The sequence below is a fragment of the Trichomonas vaginalis genome, chromosome V (genome assembly GCF_026262505.1).
Source record: "Trichomonas vaginalis G3 chromosome V, whole genome shotgun sequence".
NCBI lineage: Eukaryota > Parabasalia > Trichomonadida > Trichomonadidae > Trichomonas > Trichomonas vaginalis.
Genome location: NC_067207.1, coordinates 11,763,040 through 11,780,919, shown reverse-complemented (window position 1 = coordinate 11,780,919; position 17,880 = coordinate 11,763,040). Strand labels below are relative to the sequence as shown.

The 17,880-nt window shown below is 29.8% G+C and overlaps 8 protein-coding genes across 8 annotated transcripts, besides 1 other annotated feature; 5 read left to right on the top strand and 3 right to left on the bottom strand.

Moving 5' to 3' along the window:
- Positions 1–204: 204 nt before the first annotated feature.
- Positions 205–1,236, bottom strand: TVAGG3_0319940 (uncharacterized protein; the record flags this gene model as incomplete). The annotated part of the gene is made up of 1 exon (XM_001325710.1): positions 205–1,236. One exon carries the CDS (start codon positions 1,234–1,236, stop codon positions 205–207), a length of 1,032 nt encoding a protein of 343 aa, XP_001325745.1.
- A 486-nt stretch (positions 1,237–1,722) lies between these two features.
- Positions 1,723–1,852: a mobile genetic element.
- A 205-nt stretch (positions 1,853–2,057) lies between these two features.
- TVAGG3_0319920 (uncharacterized protein) lies at positions 2,058–5,317 on the top strand (the record flags this gene model as incomplete). Its single annotated transcript, XM_001325711.2, has 1 exon — positions 2,144–5,242. The coding sequence occupies one exon, from the start codon at positions 2,144–2,146 to the stop codon at positions 5,240–5,242; it is 3,099 nt and encodes a 1,032-aa protein (XP_001325746.1).
- A 151-nt stretch (positions 5,318–5,468) lies between these two features.
- Positions 5,469–7,926, top strand: TVAGG3_0319910 (armadillo (ARM) repeat-containing protein family; the record flags this gene model as incomplete). Its single annotated transcript, XM_001325712.1, has 1 exon — positions 6,429–7,859. One exon carries the CDS (start codon positions 6,429–6,431, stop codon positions 7,857–7,859), a length of 1,431 nt encoding a protein of 476 aa, XP_001325747.1.
- A 33-nt stretch (positions 7,927–7,959) lies between these two features.
- TVAGG3_0319900 (guanyl-nucleotide exchange factor protein) lies at positions 7,960–10,208 on the bottom strand (the record flags this gene model as incomplete). The annotated part of the gene is made up of 1 exon (XM_001325713.2): positions 7,972–10,188. One exon carries the CDS (start codon positions 10,186–10,188, stop codon positions 7,972–7,974), a length of 2,217 nt encoding a protein of 738 aa, XP_001325748.1.
- A 70-nt stretch (positions 10,209–10,278) lies between these two features.
- Positions 10,279–11,938, bottom strand: TVAGG3_0319890 (uncharacterized protein; the record flags this gene model as incomplete). The annotated part of the gene is made up of 1 exon (XM_001325714.2): positions 10,907–11,881. The coding sequence occupies one exon, from the start codon at positions 11,879–11,881 to the stop codon at positions 10,907–10,909; it is 975 nt and encodes a 324-aa protein (XP_001325749.1).
- Positions 11,939–13,225: 1,287 nt separating this feature from the next.
- Positions 13,226–15,162, top strand: TVAGG3_0319880 (spectrin binding; the record flags this gene model as incomplete). Its single annotated transcript, XM_001325715.1, has 1 exon — positions 13,312–14,712. One exon carries the CDS (start codon positions 13,312–13,314, stop codon positions 14,710–14,712), a length of 1,401 nt encoding a protein of 466 aa, XP_001325750.1.
- Positions 15,163–16,112: 950 nt separating this feature from the next.
- Positions 16,113–16,859, top strand: TVAGG3_0319870 (phosphorelay sensor kinase protein; the record flags this gene model as incomplete). Its single annotated transcript, XM_001325716.1, has 1 exon — positions 16,113–16,859. One exon carries the CDS (start codon positions 16,113–16,115, stop codon positions 16,857–16,859), a length of 747 nt encoding a protein of 248 aa, XP_001325751.1.
- A 76-nt stretch (positions 16,860–16,935) lies between these two features.
- Positions 16,936–17,181, top strand: TVAGG3_0319860 (voltage-gated potassium channel protein; the record flags this gene model as incomplete). Its single annotated transcript, XM_001325717.1, has 1 exon — positions 16,936–17,181. One exon carries the CDS (start codon positions 16,936–16,938, stop codon positions 17,179–17,181), a length of 246 nt encoding a protein of 81 aa, XP_001325752.1.
- Between the last annotated feature and the right edge of the window lie 699 nt (positions 17,182–17,880).

Here is a 17,880-nt window from a genome sequence, read left to right as displayed (position 1 = left end):
CGATTAGATATGTGTGCATTCTATATTACCTATTAGTTGTGGTTAGAATATTCAAACTCAATTGAATTTAACACACAGGATAGCTGATGATTTTAATATTCTCATTCAACAAACAATGCTAAAGGAATATCATATTAGATCAAATGTTTATAAAAATGGATATTATCTATTCTTTGTTAGCAAAAAGGTCAATAAATAATGAAATTATTTTTTAATGAAAATATATTCCTGCAAATAAGTTTTTGCATATTTAGAAAGATAAGATAAATTATTTGAGATTTCTTTTGGATCTATGAAACATTTATCTGTGAATAATTGGGAAAATTCATTAAAGTTATAATTTTGTTTTAAATTAGTAAATGTAACAGTTCCACATCCATTTAATTCTGGCGTTGATTCAACATATGAATCTGATATAGTCAAATTATGAAATCCATAATATTCCGAAAACATATACTTTGCAGTGTTATTTACAAATATACAGTTATCAACATTAGTTGTGTAATCGGAAAGGAACAGAACTTGGTAACTACCAGTTCCGCATTTATTTCCAATAACATTACAATATGAAATAGTTTCTATATATTGAGTTAATCCACGATACCAATTGAATCCAAGTGATATAGTCCCAGTTTGATTGTTTTCTCTGAATGTTGAGAAATTGCATGTGCCTGAACTTCCTGAAAGAGTATTTTTTATTGATGACATTTGATTGCATTTATTGAATGTGCTATTGATTCTGGAAACAAGAAGTTCGCCCCATGTAAAACCAAATGTTTTCTTTCCAAATGTTTCATTAACTCCGCAATTAGAAACAGAAATATCAAAAGCATAGTTTTTGGAAGAAAATGATGGTTTAATCCATTGCATAAATGCTATGGAATCCAGCGCGATTGATTTACAACAACATGTTCTTTGTTGAACAAATTGTCCTCCTTCTCTGCAATCATAAAAAACTGATCCTCCATTTGATGTAGAGCTACAATTATTAAAAATAGAATCCTCAAGTAGAGTGCAGATATTGTGAGATCTTTTAATGTATATTGCACCATTATCTTTACACCCTTTAAAAAAACATATAAATATGTAATAACTGTTAGAACTGGTTGTATCTGAAAATGCTGATCTGATTTGCGTCTTTTCAACTTTAACAGTACTGTTATAAAATTCCGTCCAATCAAACTTTCTTGCATTTTCAAGTTCTGAAAGTCTATTTAATAGTATTTGGTATAACATTCATCTGATGGTGATGCCATATCATTTCTATCTATATATATGAGCTCACACGTATTATAGAATTGATCATCTTTCATAATGAACAAGTTGAGAGAATTCAATGTTTTCAGAAAATTCAATCATATTCAAAAAAACTTTCAAATTTTCTTCCTATTAAAATATTAATAAATAAACAAAAAGCGATAATTAATAATTTCGATTTTGAATAGTTCACAATTCCTAATACAAAGGTTTTTAATTCAAAAAAGATATAATTATATTAATGATCTCAAAATTAATAAATATTTCAAGTTAATGTCGACTTTTTTTTTTGAATTATCGACACAAAGACAAATATAATGCCACACACAAAAATGGAGAATGTTCACTCGAAATTGGCAATGCTCATTATGAAGTTTCCAGTTGAATGAGAGATTTCGTAATGACATTGCCCTAAAGTACTCTTAATACTCTTTTGTGGTTCCTAAAGAACCTAGGATTCTGTGATTAATCAAATAAGGAAGAGTTTTTTTCGAAATCTCTCATTTGATGAGAAGCCTCAGAAGAACTCTGCTCTAGTGTAACATGGTTGCTTGGCCAGCAATGATCGAGAGAATATGTCTGTAATTCGTTTATGCAGATGTCTCTCATATTTGAAAGAATCTTCTTTACAATTTCAAAATTTCAACTATAATATTATAGGAAAAATGGTAAATCTGGTGCCATCAATACTATCCGGAATTGTCTTCCGAAAACACTTTGATCTGCCGGAGAATTGTTTTACAAAGATTTTTCAATTTGAGAGAAAAATAATCGTATAATTTTTTTTTATTTCGATTTGTCAAGCAGTCAATACAACGCGATTGTTGGTCAAGTCCGAGATGCATTTGCATGTATTTCGGACAAAAACTCCGACACATCCGCTATAATGAATTCACGCTCTCGATTGGGATATTATTTACAATTTTTAGCTGTTGAAGACGCAGAAAGCGCATTTTACGAACTAATAGATCAAATGTCAACGCATGATTTTGATCCCACAATATCTATGACATTTATTGCAACACTTTCGTTTATTTTTCAATTTTTGCCAATTGAATCTCGACTTATAACGATATATACATCATACATCAATTTCAAAAAGCATTTCATATCTACTGATAACATATTTTTACAAAATTTTGTGAAATTCTTAGCTGCAGGCGGAGGAATTATTCTTCCCTGCAAACCACAGATAGTTGATGGATATATGACCTTACTACCTAATAACCCTCAATGTGCTAAGCTTATTGGCTTTCTAATTGCGTCAGATTCTGCTTTATTATCCCCATTTCTGTGGTCTCATTTAAATTCTCACAAATTCGAGGAAAAATTCATCTCCATGCTTGCATCTGTCATATTCTCATGCCCATCGTTAGTTTGCGATGAAACTTTCAATAATTTTCACGAAAAAGTCATAAAAGAATGCTTTAACATCGTAAAAAACAAAGACAACAAGTTTTCATTGATAGAGGAATCATTAGTCGTCATTGCTTATTACATTCGAAATAAAAAAGCCGAACCATTCGATATATTACCGATATTTACAGAGCCAAACTTGAATTCATTAGCTGTTGAGTGTTGGGCGAACTACGCAAGCTACGGAGATCTCTCCAAAATACCAAAATTCAGTTCAGAATCGATTCCATCCGCATCTTTTCTAAATTTAATAGTTGAAGCCATAAAAAATCCGAAATTTACTTTACAAAGCATTTCTGTGCCTCACTGGCTTTGGAATGCTATTATTACAGAATTTACTTCAAATTTACCACTTTTGACGGGAGAATACCATCATTCTATTCTTTCTCTAACAATAGATGAGCTGAACTCTGTTTTTCAAATGGTTCAGTACCTTCCTTCGTGGGTTTTTGTTCAATGTGTAAATTCAAGGAATTCTAGTCCAGATATCAACATAAGACTACTCAAAATAATATCAGACATACCTCTATCTATCGCAATTGCTCATAAAATAGAGCTTTTCAATTATTTCAAATTTGTCAACAAATTGCCAAGGATTTCTAAAGAATTAATCAACGCAATTACGAGTATATTCATTCCTGTGAATGAATTAACCCACAAATTCATCAAAACTATTACATATAACATAGATTTTTTTAATGAAACAAGTATTTTAAATGATCTCCCAATTTTAACAAATTTCTTGAACTTTAAGGTACATCCTGACTACATAATTCCTGTTTTTTACGCAATTTACGAGAATTTGGACTCATATTCTTTTAGTTTGTCATTTTTACAGACAATTATGATGTTTTTCGCTTCAATCATACCGTTCTTGAGTAACAACATGGTTTCTTACATCGGATCCTTTGCTGTTGCTATTTTAAGCAGTGGATTTTATCCAGAATTAGATCCATCATTTAAATCGAATCCTTCTATTGAGAAAATATTCAGATTATCTGCGAAATACAACACGGTTATCTCTTCTGACCTTGTTTTCAATCCATTATACAAATTAGCTGATTCTTTACCTCTTGTTGTTCCTGCTCTCAAAATTATCCAAAAAATACCAACAAATCTCATAGAAAACATCGCTTTTCTATGGGAAATTCTTCCGAAATGTCTCCAAATTTCGCCAATTTTCACTTTGCAAAGTTTGCTAGCCCATTTGAGTTATCATTTGAATAACCAACTCTCTGGACCAATACAGAAGTGTTGCGATACAATAATAAAGATTATGAAGTTCACAAACGAAACTGCGATCAAAATTTTGGCAACAGCTTTCTTTGACCAGACAATTCTCATGCATAGGACATATCCAGACAATCTAAACAAGTTTTCGGATGATTTAATCACTGATGACCCGAGTACGACGAGAATAATTTTGAAATACACCCCCAAATTGATGAAATACGTTTTGGATAAGGAGAATCAGTTATCATTACTCTTCGAAAGCAACTGTCCTAAGATTGGAGAAGAAATTTTCCAAGAAATTTCGGAAAAATTGAAAACTAATTTACCCTATCGAATTCAGATCAGATTTCGAGAAATACTGAAGCAACATAACATGGATGCTCCGGAATATACAGGAGAAGTCTGCTGGCTCAAAAGATTTTTGGAAGGATATAAATACCAAAAACCAAAATCACCAGATTACTCAAAAATGACAACAGATGAAGTCATTAATGCCGTTTCTTTGTTCGTCCCTGTTGATAAATCGAAATCTCCGAATATTATCAGACTAAATTGCATGAAACTGCTTCGAAAGAATCCAATGTTCTCAGTTCCCTACAAAAGATTGATTGCTCTTAGTGGAGACCTTGACGAATGTAATTTCTGGCTTCAAAAAGAAAAATTCCTGAAAAACATTCCATTTGAGCCAGTCGGATCCGAAAAGTCAGACATATTCCCTGTACTTATGTCAAAGGATCCAATCGATCCTTCTCCTGAAGATTCAGATTTCATTTTATTATTGAAGTTGAGGTTATTTAAATCTCGCGATGCTTTACCTTTAGTCAGCCAATACAATTCTCCAACAATTATGACCAAATTCTTGAAAGTTCGGATTGTTTTGCCGATTGAAACGTTAAATGAGCTTGTAAGTACGTCAATATTAATGAGTTCGCGGATAAATCTGATAACATATTTACAGTTCTATCTCCAGAACTCTCCAAATTTAACAGTTTTCGATAAATCGGCATTTCAATCATTATTAAGAATTTCTCCATCAAATTCGTTTATCTTCACCTCCACTTTCTTGTTTATGGCTTCTATTGCAACAATGAAGATAAAAGTCCCTGATGAAGAAGAATTAATTGGAAATTTTTTAGTAGATGTCTTTAAGAACGCAAAATGGTCATCAGCATATTTATATGCATTACTTCCTGCAATTCGTAGTCTTTATTCTGGTTTGCCACCGAATAATGTCGGAAGAAAAGAAGTTAAGAAGTTCTTTTCTGAATTTCCACGAAGTTTAGTTGATAATACTTTGCTTGCTCCAATATATGATGATTTTATTTCTGTTTTGTAGATTTATTGTTTTTTATATCTTTATTTTGTTATTTTTATTTATTTAAACTGTTTTGTTAAACATCTCTATTCTGCTAAAAACCAAAGATTTTTCACTATAACACATAAAAAATAATAATATTTTAAATTACTTACTTATGAAAACAAGTTAGTGTATGAATGCACAATTTTGCTCGAATATAGTATATTATTTAACATAATTGTTTCATTTCTGAGTTGAGTAGACAAGAGAATTGGATCTCCAATCAATGGATAATTTTTCTGAGATTGAAACGTTAATTAGAGATTCTATCAATGAACAATCTTTGTCATCAAGTAGATCTTTCGAGGTTCTCTCTGAAAAACTTCAAGATATCAATTCGATTTCTTCGTTAATACAAATTTTATCAGAAAACGTAGAAAATTCGGTAATTATATGCTGCTCCAGATGCATTAAGATATGGATTTCATTACACAATTCAGAAATTGATGATTCGGTTTTGGAATTCATTTATAGTAAGCTATTTACAGCTATATTTGGATCATACAATACTCAGATTATTGATTTACTCATTCAAATCATACAAAATTATGATTTTAATAAGATATATTTTAAATATATCATCAATTTATTAGAAAATATAGAACAAATTGATAGGAGTGAAATTTCTGGCTGCTTGTCTCTATTATTATGCGCCTTTTCAGATGAAATTTTTATCCAGTTAGAAATAGATTATTTTAGCATATTTTGTTCCAAATCTTTAAATCTCTTAGATCTATCTCAGCCAGTAGAAATCAATAATATTAATTTTGAAATATATCGACTAGTTTTTAAAATAATAAATACAGGAATCAAGCGACATTATCCGTTTAATGGATGTTTTATAGGGAAAACACTTGAAGTTGTATCATATATAATTGATTTGTTCTATCAAAATCCTAATTTAATTGCAAATGGTTGGAAATTATTATCTTATTGCTTCAAACTCAATGCTAGATTCATTAAGTTCTATTCACTCGATGATGAAAGTGAAAATGTTAAATATGAGTTTGTTTCGAAGCTTCTTTCCGTGATTCCGCAGACCTTTGAAACAGGGATTTTTCAATTAATGGAAACACTAATTTTTTCTATTAAAAGTTTCTCAAATTACTTACCACAGACTATTGAAACATTTGATCGAATTGTTTTGAGTGGTAATTTGATGCAAATGACAATTGAATCATTTAATGAAGCTCCTTTATCATTTTTTGCATGCGTGTATTCTACAAGTGGTGATTTAAAGTTCTCTTATACACTTGCTTACAAATTATGTTCAATAAATAGTCAATTCTTCGAATATTTGATGTCACTACCATCATCTGAAGCAAATCAAAGGTTTGTTGCAAATTTGTACTCAGAAAATCTCAATTTTGATCAAGAAATTTTAAAAGATTACATAATTTCAGCTTTAAATGCTGCTGAGGAGCCAATTGAGATTTCAACATCAATATATTTACTAATTAAATGTATAGACTGCTTTTCTGATTCAGAATTATCTGAAATTTCCAATTCTTTAGTTATGGAATTATTTTCAATGAATGAATATGATGTAATCTTGTGTATGGCGTGCAAACTATGTTCTGCACTTAGTATCAGATCAATTGAACTTCCTGCTGATGTTATTCCGATTTTAGTCGAATTAACTAACTCTATAATATCAAAATACTCATCAAAAGCACTTTGTAACACTGCACAGCACTTAAGATCAAGTGTTCTCCCTGTTGCTTCTGATATTCTCAATGTTCTTTTCGAATCAATTGAAATTGATTTGAAATCTTTTGCTGAAGAAGAAGATACTGATGAAGATCTTGAGGATTTAATCAGAAAAAGAGCTAATTCAATTATTGAACTTCTTTATATCTCTAAAATTCCAATTGAAGACGAAAAAATAGTTGAAATTTTCGTTAACTTGCAAAACTGTGGCTTTTATAAGAAATTCATAAGAATGTGTATTGTTGTTATTATGAACCTTTCACCAATTTCGCCACAAATCGCTCAAATAATTTTTGCAAACTTAAAAGACAATAATGAGGCTCAAAACTACATTGATTTATATCTTGAAGCGTTTATGCAGCTAATATTGATTGAGCCTGCTGCATTTTGTTCATCAATTAACGTTGATGAATTGATTTCATGTAGTCTTGATGTTTTTACCACATCAAAGAACTTTTTTCACTATAACGCAGCTGCGGATATGCTTTGCTGGTGTATTCTTCAACATTGCCACGGAAATAATTCTCAAATAATTTTTAGAACTGTTTCTGAGGCATCTATTTTAGGAAACCATCAATTTTTATCTGATTTAGTATTGACATCATTACAAATTGCTGGTGATAATGTTCTAAATGAAGATGATATTCTGAGATTGAATGATATTGTTGCAAATGAATATATATACAGGAAACAAGATATATTTTTATTTATAGAGTTATATTCTCAACTCAACAACTCAGAAATTGTTAATTTACTGAAATCCCAACTTAATAAGCTTGAAACACTTTCAAAACCTGAAATGGATCTTCTATTTGATAGTCTCCCGTTATCTTTTCAAGTAGTTAATCCGCATGATGATTTTCCCCTCAAAAATCATGTGAATTAGTTAAATTTTTTTTAATATTTGTTATATAAACATGTTATCTTGTCTTTATTTGTTATGTAAATAGTTATTTCTTATCCAAAATAAAATAATATAAGAAATTTTGTTTTAAGTTTTATTCACTTGATTCCTTTTTAGTTCGTGGTCTTCTTTTTGTTGCTCTCATAGGTCTGTGAACCATTTCAGATTCATCTGATCCAGGTGTTTCTTGTGTTTGTTCACGATGTTGTTGTACATGAGAAATTGGACGAATTGGTTGAACTGCAGAAGCAATAAGACTAATTCTATTCGCAAGCTTAGATGATTTTGCTGGTTTAGGAGATCCTGTTTCTTGTTCTGGTTTTGGAGATTCAACAGGTTTATTTTGTTGAGATTGTTTTGGTTTAGGAGATTCATCTGGTTTGGATACATTAAACACGAGTACAGTTGGTTGTTTCGGTTTTGGTGATGCTGGTTCATTTTGTGAATTAGTTACATTCACTTCAAGATATTGAGGTGCTTTTGGTTTAGGAGATTCCACTTGTTTTGGCTTAGGAGAATCAGTTGGTTTAGATACATTAAATACAAGCAAAGTCGGTCCTTTCTTTTGTTTAGGAGATTCAGCTGGTTTTGGTTTAGGAGATTCTGGTTCATTTTGTGGATCAACAATATCTACATCAAGATATTGAAGTGGAGTTTGTTTTGGAGATTCTGGTTCATTTTGATTTGGTTTTGGTTTAAAAGTTTCAGCAGATTTAGAGACATTAAAAACAAGCAAAGGTGGCTGATTTTGTTTTGGAGATTCTGGTTCTTTCTTTGGTTTTGGAGAATCCAAATGATTTTGTTGATTAACATTTATAATTTCCTCAGATTTCACCTGGCGAGAATTAGGCAAAGATTGTTGAGATTGTCTTGGAATTTCTTTAGATTTCTTTTTAACAACTTGTTGTTTTTGTTGTGGATCGAAAACTTTTGGTAAAACAAGATTTGGTTTAAAAGGTTCTCCAATTTTTCTGTAAAGTTTGCTTAGAACTTCAGAAAGAATTTCCTCTTGATACTCGACTTTCATTTTGTAATTAACATTACTCATTAAACGATTAAGAAAACTGTCAAGAGGTCCGAATTTGATGATTTCTTTTGATTCTTTTTTAATTCTTTCATTTGTAGAATGTGGAGAAGTCACTAACATTCCTATTGGAGGAAAAACAAAGCAAATATCAGCAAGAACTCTATGAGTAAATCTTTCAACTAATGTTAAATGAATTTGGTTGAAAATATGTTCCTCTCTCAATGAATTAATAAAATACAACAAATAATTTTCTTTTTCATTTGCATCAAGGAAATTTTGCAAAGAAACATTCAAATTACTTAAGAATTTCTTGATTCCTGGGCATTCATGGACATGGCTTACAAGTACCATAGCGAAATTAAACAAATCTCCAAAGTCTTCTTTCTCAATTTCAATTGCATTTTGATATGAAAGATTATTTGATATTTTCTGTTTAAGATCTTCGAAAATAGCAGTGATATACGGACAAATAAAATCACTACAATGGTGTTCAATGACATAATACATGAAAAGTAATTGAATATAGTTTGCTTGATCTATTTCGTCAAAAAATTGTTTTTTAATTACGTAAATTACATTTTCATCAAATTTGTTATCGCAATTCCATGATCCTTTCAATTCAGAAAGTTCATTATTAAGTTTCTTTTGTGAATCAGCTGATAAAAATTTATAAAATTTTGATTCATAATAATGAGTTTTTCCAAGGTCTTCGAGTCTCTGAGTATAACTTAGGTTTTCAAATAAATTAACGGTTTTGTCGTAGAAATTTTGGAATTTGACTAATTTTAAAATTTTTTGTTGGAGAATTTCATAAAATTTTGTAATGTTTGTTTGATAGAGTTCTGAAAGTTCCTTTGGATTTGGATCTGCTAATTTAAGACTCTTGAATGGTTTTATTTTAAGATTGGACGAAAAAAGTTTTGTATGTAAAATATTGTTGTTTTCTTTTTTCTGATTTTCATTTAATGTATTTAGATCTCGATTATTCTCGTACTCTGAAAGTTTCATATCATTGTTGTGAATCATGCAAAACTTTAAATTTTTATGCGCATTTTTGAATTTTTCGATTTCTGATATTACAGGAATAGTATAAAATGCATTATCTTCTTTGTTATTACCGATTTCTTCTTGTAGACGCTGGAAATTTCCCGTATATTGTTTAGAATAATCTTCAATAACTTTGTTGTCAACATTGATTGATGATGTAGTGATATTAAGTCCTTCTCTGATTTCGCAAATCATTTGATCAATGTTATACTCTTGTTTTAAACAGCAATCAGACATTTTGTTTCAATAAATAAAAACAGTTGGAATTTTTATTTTTTCGAAAGTCAAATAATTTGTCATAAAAATTTAATCAAACTGTGTGCAATTCTCAATTTTGCTACTAAAAAATCTTCAAGGGTGTACACTCCAGTTTCTCGCCTTCTCTTGTAAACTCAGTGTCAGATTTAATTGATATTTTCAGACCAATAATTTATGCATATTTAGAAGATATTAGACAACATATTGTTAAGCAGCTTATTCGAGCTCTCATATTAAATAATTCTCTCTCATTTTCGGTAAAGGAATCATAGGCTTTAGAAATGAAAACTATTAAAAATTAACAGGCACACATTTGATTTGCAGTATAAAGTATATTTCAATTCAAAATTAACACTACAAGAAGAAAACGTTCTCAACTATAGCAGTCTCAAAATTTTGAGTCCTAGTCAACTTGCAAAGTAATCAAAATTGAATGGAGTGAGCCTGGTATTGTAATAGGACTATGTTACTAAATGATATAGGGGATATATCGTTAGCAAATTTCCTACATCATATGGAAAGGAATTCATCTTGATTCTTTAAAGATGAAAAGTCAGTAAAGTAAATTCTGAGACTTCCTACTTTTACGAACAATCATCAAGGATTTTAGTAAGTTTATATTTGAGCAAAGCTACTTACATGAACCTGAAAGTTTTTAATTGATAAATTAATTCATATATAGAAATGAAAATTTGTTTTACCTTTTTAAAGACAACGAAACGACATTCGCAATTGCCGTTTTTGGAAAACGTATTGGAGGAGATTGAATTCCAGCTATTCTTTCGATGAATTGAAAGCAATTTGACATATCAAATTTATTTGTAAATTTGTCTAAAATATGGTTACTTATTTGAACATTTGATGTTGTTGAAAATGGATCATCTATATAGCAGTATTTCACATATATTTGATATGATGTATATGTGCTATAAATGTAGTATCCGTCTATTGCATTATTAAAGAAAGAACAATGATTTACAGTACTTCCTGCATTTGCAAATTTGAGTAAATGTTTTGCTTTATTATTGAAGAAATTACAGTTATTAATTTCTGATGATTTTGCAACATATGCAGCTGGATCGTTACCTGGATCCATGTCTACATTATCATTAAAATTGGAATATTTGATTAAGTTTCTGGGATTACCTCTATTAATGTCAAGAATCGATATATATTTAATTTTCGAATATGAAGTATTTGAATTAGAAAATGTAATATTTCCAAAATATAAACGAAGAGTGCTTTCTCCAATTTGGGATGGATTTCCTGAATTTTGCATAGAACAATCTAATAATAGGTTTAAATTTGAATTATCTTTGCTTATTTTAATGTAGAAATTAACACCTGTAAAAATATCACTTGATAATAATAAATGATTTGAATCAAAACAATTTCTGGATATAACACTATGTCCATTGGTCTCGAAATAAATGCAGCCGCCGTTTGAATACTTACTGCATTTATAAAATTTTGAAACTTCTAAAAGGAATTTAAAAGTTGCATCTGTATTTTCTATGTGAATCACTCCCCATTCAACAGTATTCTCGAATGTGCAGAGTGAAACGTAAAAATCGCCGCTTTGGTCATTTGGTTTTGTCTTCTGATTGATATATTCATTACTTGGAGTAGAGTCTTCATAAAATGTATTCCACTCCAGATATATATTCGGCATAGTGTGGACTTGTATCTCATGGTTCGAATAAATATCATCAAAAACATTTTTTATTTTAAAGTTCAAATGATTCTTTCGGTTCCAAATAACTAACTATGAATAATTGTAGATAGCACCTGAATATTAAAATGATTACACAATTTATGTTAAAAAATGTCAGAAATTGAAAGGAAAAATTCTGTAAATGCTTTTGAAATTTAATGATGTACACAATCTATGTATAATTTTTTTTATTCCTTAAAACTGAAGCTTACTGAGACCTTAAATTTGAAATTTCGATGCTATTGTATTTCTCAATTTCTTGGTTTTATCGATAAAATAAAAATTTCAAAAATATTCTTATCGAAAATAGGCTATTGATTTTTTCAAAAATAGCATTATGCAGTTAACAAATGAAAAATATTGATTTGTTTCAGCTCCATCTTAATTATTAAATGAAAAAATTATAATATCGTTTCAAATTATGATATAGCATTTCAAAGCTACAGTATCTGATATTGTCTTAATTATTTTTACCCAATATCACTTCGAATTATATCCTGTATTTTTCAAATTGTAAAAAAATTGAATTGTGTATAAAATGAGTGTAGCAGCAATTGTCAGTTTTTTTTTGTTTTTTCTATTGGTTCATAATCTTAAAGCCTGCAGCGGTAATGCATGTGATTTCATTGACATCTCAAACAGCGAATAAATGAAATTTGGAGAAAATTTTGGAAATCACTATAACGTGAGTGAGTTTTCATGCTACCATAATATTTTGGGGTAAATACACCGCCAACCCCTGGAAAATAATTGAGAATATTTTACATGGCATTTACCGACAAATGCCATGTAAAACTCTCAAAAGTGTGATCCTTATGGTAGCATGAAAACTCACCCACGTTACGAGTTATTGTTTGATATATGCATATTGATGAAGTTGATATTGCAATAATGTCTTGTCGTCACTGCTGTCTGTCCTTCTTTACAGATGTCGAAGATTATTCTTGAAATATTCTATGGTTTAGGAAAATGCATAAATTTATTACTATTCAACTAGGATAAAAATATGAAAAATTATCACATGTGAATTATCTTTCGCAAAAACTTATAGAATATAAATGAAGCAAATCAAAAGCTACTATTCACTAGTTTATAATAAAAACTTCCTAAACAAGCGAGTATCAAATGATCATTCTTTGAATTCATATGAAAAATCTTTGGATTCAGGACCTTTAAAAGAAATCGAAATACTTGCATGCAATCCATGACATGATTAGATTACCAGATCTGGTAATATGAAAATATAACTTAATTAATGTCCATAAATTATTTCCGAAATCTTTGTGATGACTGATTTCCGCATGTCTAACATAACATTTGTTTCTTCCAATGATTTTAAAAGATATTTATATGTTAACTTGCAAATGTGTCCTTTTAAAAAATTATTGATGTCCGAACAAGACATTCATCCCAATAAATACGGCGAGCTGCGAAGTATCTATAAATACTACATTGATTCATATATTGCTTTGTATCAGCTGAAAACGGACAAGGAAGAAGAATTAAAAGAAATTTACAAAATGATCAAAACAGAATTGATTGATTCGAAGAAATACCCACCAAAAAAGATTATGGAAGATATTTTAAATATAATTCCGTATAATAATTGCTATACGAAGTCATATTTATCTCTTGCCAAACTCATATCTGATGATTACCATATCACAGAGGTCAACAGTGTTGAAACTATTTCAAACTTCCTGTTTTATAAAGAATATGGAATTAAATTAGACAAATCCGTTGATTTTGAAAAAATTAAATCAGAAAATCTGGATATTCATACAGAAAATACAATTTACAGAGCAATTATGTATAATGACTTAGAAACATTTATCTCATTCACAGAAAGATATGGATTTGATAAAGATCAAAAACTTGAAAGTAGTTTATATCCAAACTCTGACAAAGAGTATTCATTACTTGAATTATGTTGTTACCATGGAGCAGTTGATTACTTCAAGTTTTTAAGGACGAAATTTAGCTCAGAAATAACTGAAAATTGTCTAAAATATTCATTTTTAGGAGAAAATCAAGAAATCATGAGTGAATGTTTGAAATATCATAAACCAAATAAAGAATGCATGAAATATGCAATTATTTCACACAACATTGATTTTGTTTCATTCTTGATGAATGAATACAATATAAGGATCAATTTAGATCATTGTGCAAAGTATAATAATCTTGAATCATTATTAGTTTATTTCGATCAAACTAATAATGTTAACAAATGCTATAATATTTCGGTGATTTTTAATATTCCATCTCTTTGCGAATATTTCCTATCAAATGGTGCAAATATCAATGCAAAATATAATAATGGACAAACCGCTCTTCAGATTGCATCATGTTATGCTGGAAAAGAAATAGTCGAACTTCTTATTTCACGCGGTATAAATATCAATAAAAAAGATAATTATGGAAAAACCGCTCTTCATATTGCGGTACAATATAATAGAAAAGAAATAGCCGAATTTCTTATTTCACATGGTATAAATATCAATGAAAAAGATAAAAACGGAGAAACCGCTCTTCATATTGCGGTACAATATAATAATAAAGAAATCGCGGAACTTCTTATTTCACACGGTATAAATATCAATGAAAAAGATGAAAATGGAAAAACCGCTCTTAATATTGCGGCACGTTATGAAAGAAAAGAAATCGCGGAACTTCTTATTTCACACGGTATAAATATGAATGAAAAAGATAAAAATGGAAAAACCGCTCTTAATATTGCGTTCCAATATAGTCATTTGACAGAAATTGATATTTATACTCATATATGAATTCGATTTTTTTTTCAAATTAAACAAATGCATGCGAGAGGATTTAAAACAATGATAATAAACAATACTGATATTACAGCATTAAAATATAGACATACTGCGATAATATATGAAAATTTGGAGGAATTTTATTATTTCGAAGGTTATAATCACATTTGATTATAACCTAAAATACAAAATAACAGGAGACACATAGCTTCTCATGATACTATAATTTGTTAACTCTCATATTCAATGTAATTGAATGACACATGACATAATCTCTATCAGCAATATATTCACCAAATTTTTAAGTTGTCTTTTCGAAATGCTTCAGTGCTTATCTTTGATGATTGCATATGAAGTAATTGGATCAGCATCGTTATATACAATAAAATTGTTGTTTAAAAAATAATTGATTTAAAATATATGCTTTTTCGGTTTTGCATATATAGAAACAGGGTATATTACTGGTACCATGCACCCATATATGCCGAACTGGAAAAGGACGCACTTTTTCATTTGAATGTGATTCATAGAATTTCAATTCAAGAAAGGAGTTTACAAATGCAGGGTAAAGGAACTATACCATGCATTTGTAAACTCCTTTCTTGATTATCTAGCACTTTTTTCATTTGTAAAAAAACTACTTTATCAAATCATCATCGAAATCCACATGGCCATTATTGTGGATACATAATAGTATTAAAACCCTGATCTTATCTTGATGGGATTGAATAAACTCTATCGTCAATTTTTTGAGCCAAAATTCACGATACATAATTGAATATAAAATAATCGTTTTTGTTCACTCAATAAAATCATCACTTAGTTTTTCAATACACACTTTAGCTAATACAGACGCAATCAATACAATGGTATATCATTATAAGTATGCAACATTACGATATACTTCAAACTTGTTTAAAAAGAACGCACGATTTTCACATTATAACAAATTACGAAGGGCATGGGAATATCTCATTTTCTTCATATCATTAGCGTCAATAGCCGAAGTCACATTCGTCTACTTTATAGATCCGAATATAACACTTGCACAATATTGTCCATTTTTTATCTTTGATATAATTTTCGCACTTGATCATTACATCATCAGAAGAACACTGTGTATATCTAATGGTGAGATTGTAGATGATCCAAAAAAGATTATTGCAGCGTATGGAAAATTTCATTTGTTTTTTCACTTAATATCGATATTTCCATTTGCATGGATAGGCATAATCACCAAATATAAGTTTATTTACGTATTACTCTCTATCAATAAGTTTTTTCGATTATCAAGAGCTTGGACTTCCTGGAAGACTTTAAATACTTTGCTTCCTTACATTGGCAGCTTTGCAACACTTCTGCCTTCCTTCATCATACTATTATTCGTTGTACATGTTTTTGCAATTATTTTAATGATTTTATCTAAATTCGAGAAAGAAACAGTTATTTGGACAACGCAATTTAAAGACCAAGGATATAATGATATCAAACTATATGTTGTCGCCATCTATTTCGTTCTTACAACTGTATCAACAATTGGATACCGAGATGTCATACCAAAAACAACAAATGAAGTAATGGTGATGATATTTATCCAATTGTTCGGAGTTATCCTTCATACAGCAATCATTGCGAGAATGATTTCCGTATTTTTCAATACATTAGAATATACGTTTATTAATAGTTACAAAGTCACTCAAGATTACTTGAAATTTAAGAAAATCGATGACAATCGAAGAAGAGAAGTTCGAAATTTCTGTCAATATTATTGGGAAACGACAGGAGCAGCAGGAGGCATCAGAAATCTACTTAGAAATGTCCCAAAATCACTTAGAACAACAATCAAACTCGAAATTACAAGAAAATTTTTCGATTCTACAGTTTGCTTTTCTTCTCTCACTCCAGGACAGCTTGCTAAGGTCGCAAAGATCATTAAGCATATTACTTTCGAACCAGGAAGCTTCCCATGCAGACAGGGAGAGAAATGCAACTTCATGCTTTTTGTTGGTCGAGGAATAATTTCGATAATTGTTGATGACCAAGTTATTGCATCTGAAAGTTGCACAGAGAGTACTGTACATGGTGAAAACCAAATGTTGTTGGGTTCACAATGCGCAACAAGCATCAGAGCGTTAATGCAGGGTTTTATATCAAGATGACCTTTCTAATTTGATGCTTCATCATGGGTATATAAGAAGTTTGATGATGCAGAGCATTGCAGCAGCTTTTCCAGTAATGATTGAAGATATCGCGATTCATATGCTCGGAGATATGGCTGCGAAGATGTTACTGAAGCTGAGAAAAGATAATGGAGCAGTATTCATTGATAGGCTGCCTATTATGAGAAAATCAGAGTCAATTCCAATGATTAATAAAATTGATTCTGATATTATTGGAGATAGTATAGATAGATTTGACCAATACGATAGATCATCTTCTACGGAAGATACAACTACCGAGGATGGATACGAAAGTATCTAATTTAATAAAGTGTTTTGTTTGTAATGTATTTTTTGAAAAAAAAAATTAATTTTTTACATCATTAATTTTTTAAAGGTAGTCTCACGAAAATACGTTATTTTCCCGATGCCTTGGAAGCAGCTTTGCAGGTTACCCGTAAGGTAACCAGTAGAAGTTTCTGAGCAAGGATGAAGAAGATTAAAGAGCCTTTTTATTGCAAACGCTATATTTGTAAGTGTCTTTGTAGAACTTCTCATAAATTCAAAGATTTCCAAAAACGAATTTTTCGATTTTGATATATTAAATGATATTTAAACAAATTATAGATGTGTTTGCAATTAAAAAAATCCGAGTTAACTACAATATCTTCAATTTTTGTCGTTCACTTTTTCATGTCATACTGATAGCAAGAATACTCACCCAATTTGGTTACACTTCATGATAGTTTGAAGTAAAAAAATGCCACAGTTTTTTTTATTTGATATCGTTATCTAAATTTTGTACAGAAATGAAATAAATTATAATATGAAACGTGTGTTATTATGCTTGTTGGGAAACAATCCAATACTTATGTCTGAATGAAATGATTATTTCTACGAGATTTTTCATATTCAGCTAATAATGCTATCAAAATCAAATAACAATAAAAAGTTATTTTGTACATAATGTAACTTAATCTTTAATACTATATAGAACTTCGAAATACGACTAAACGGTGCG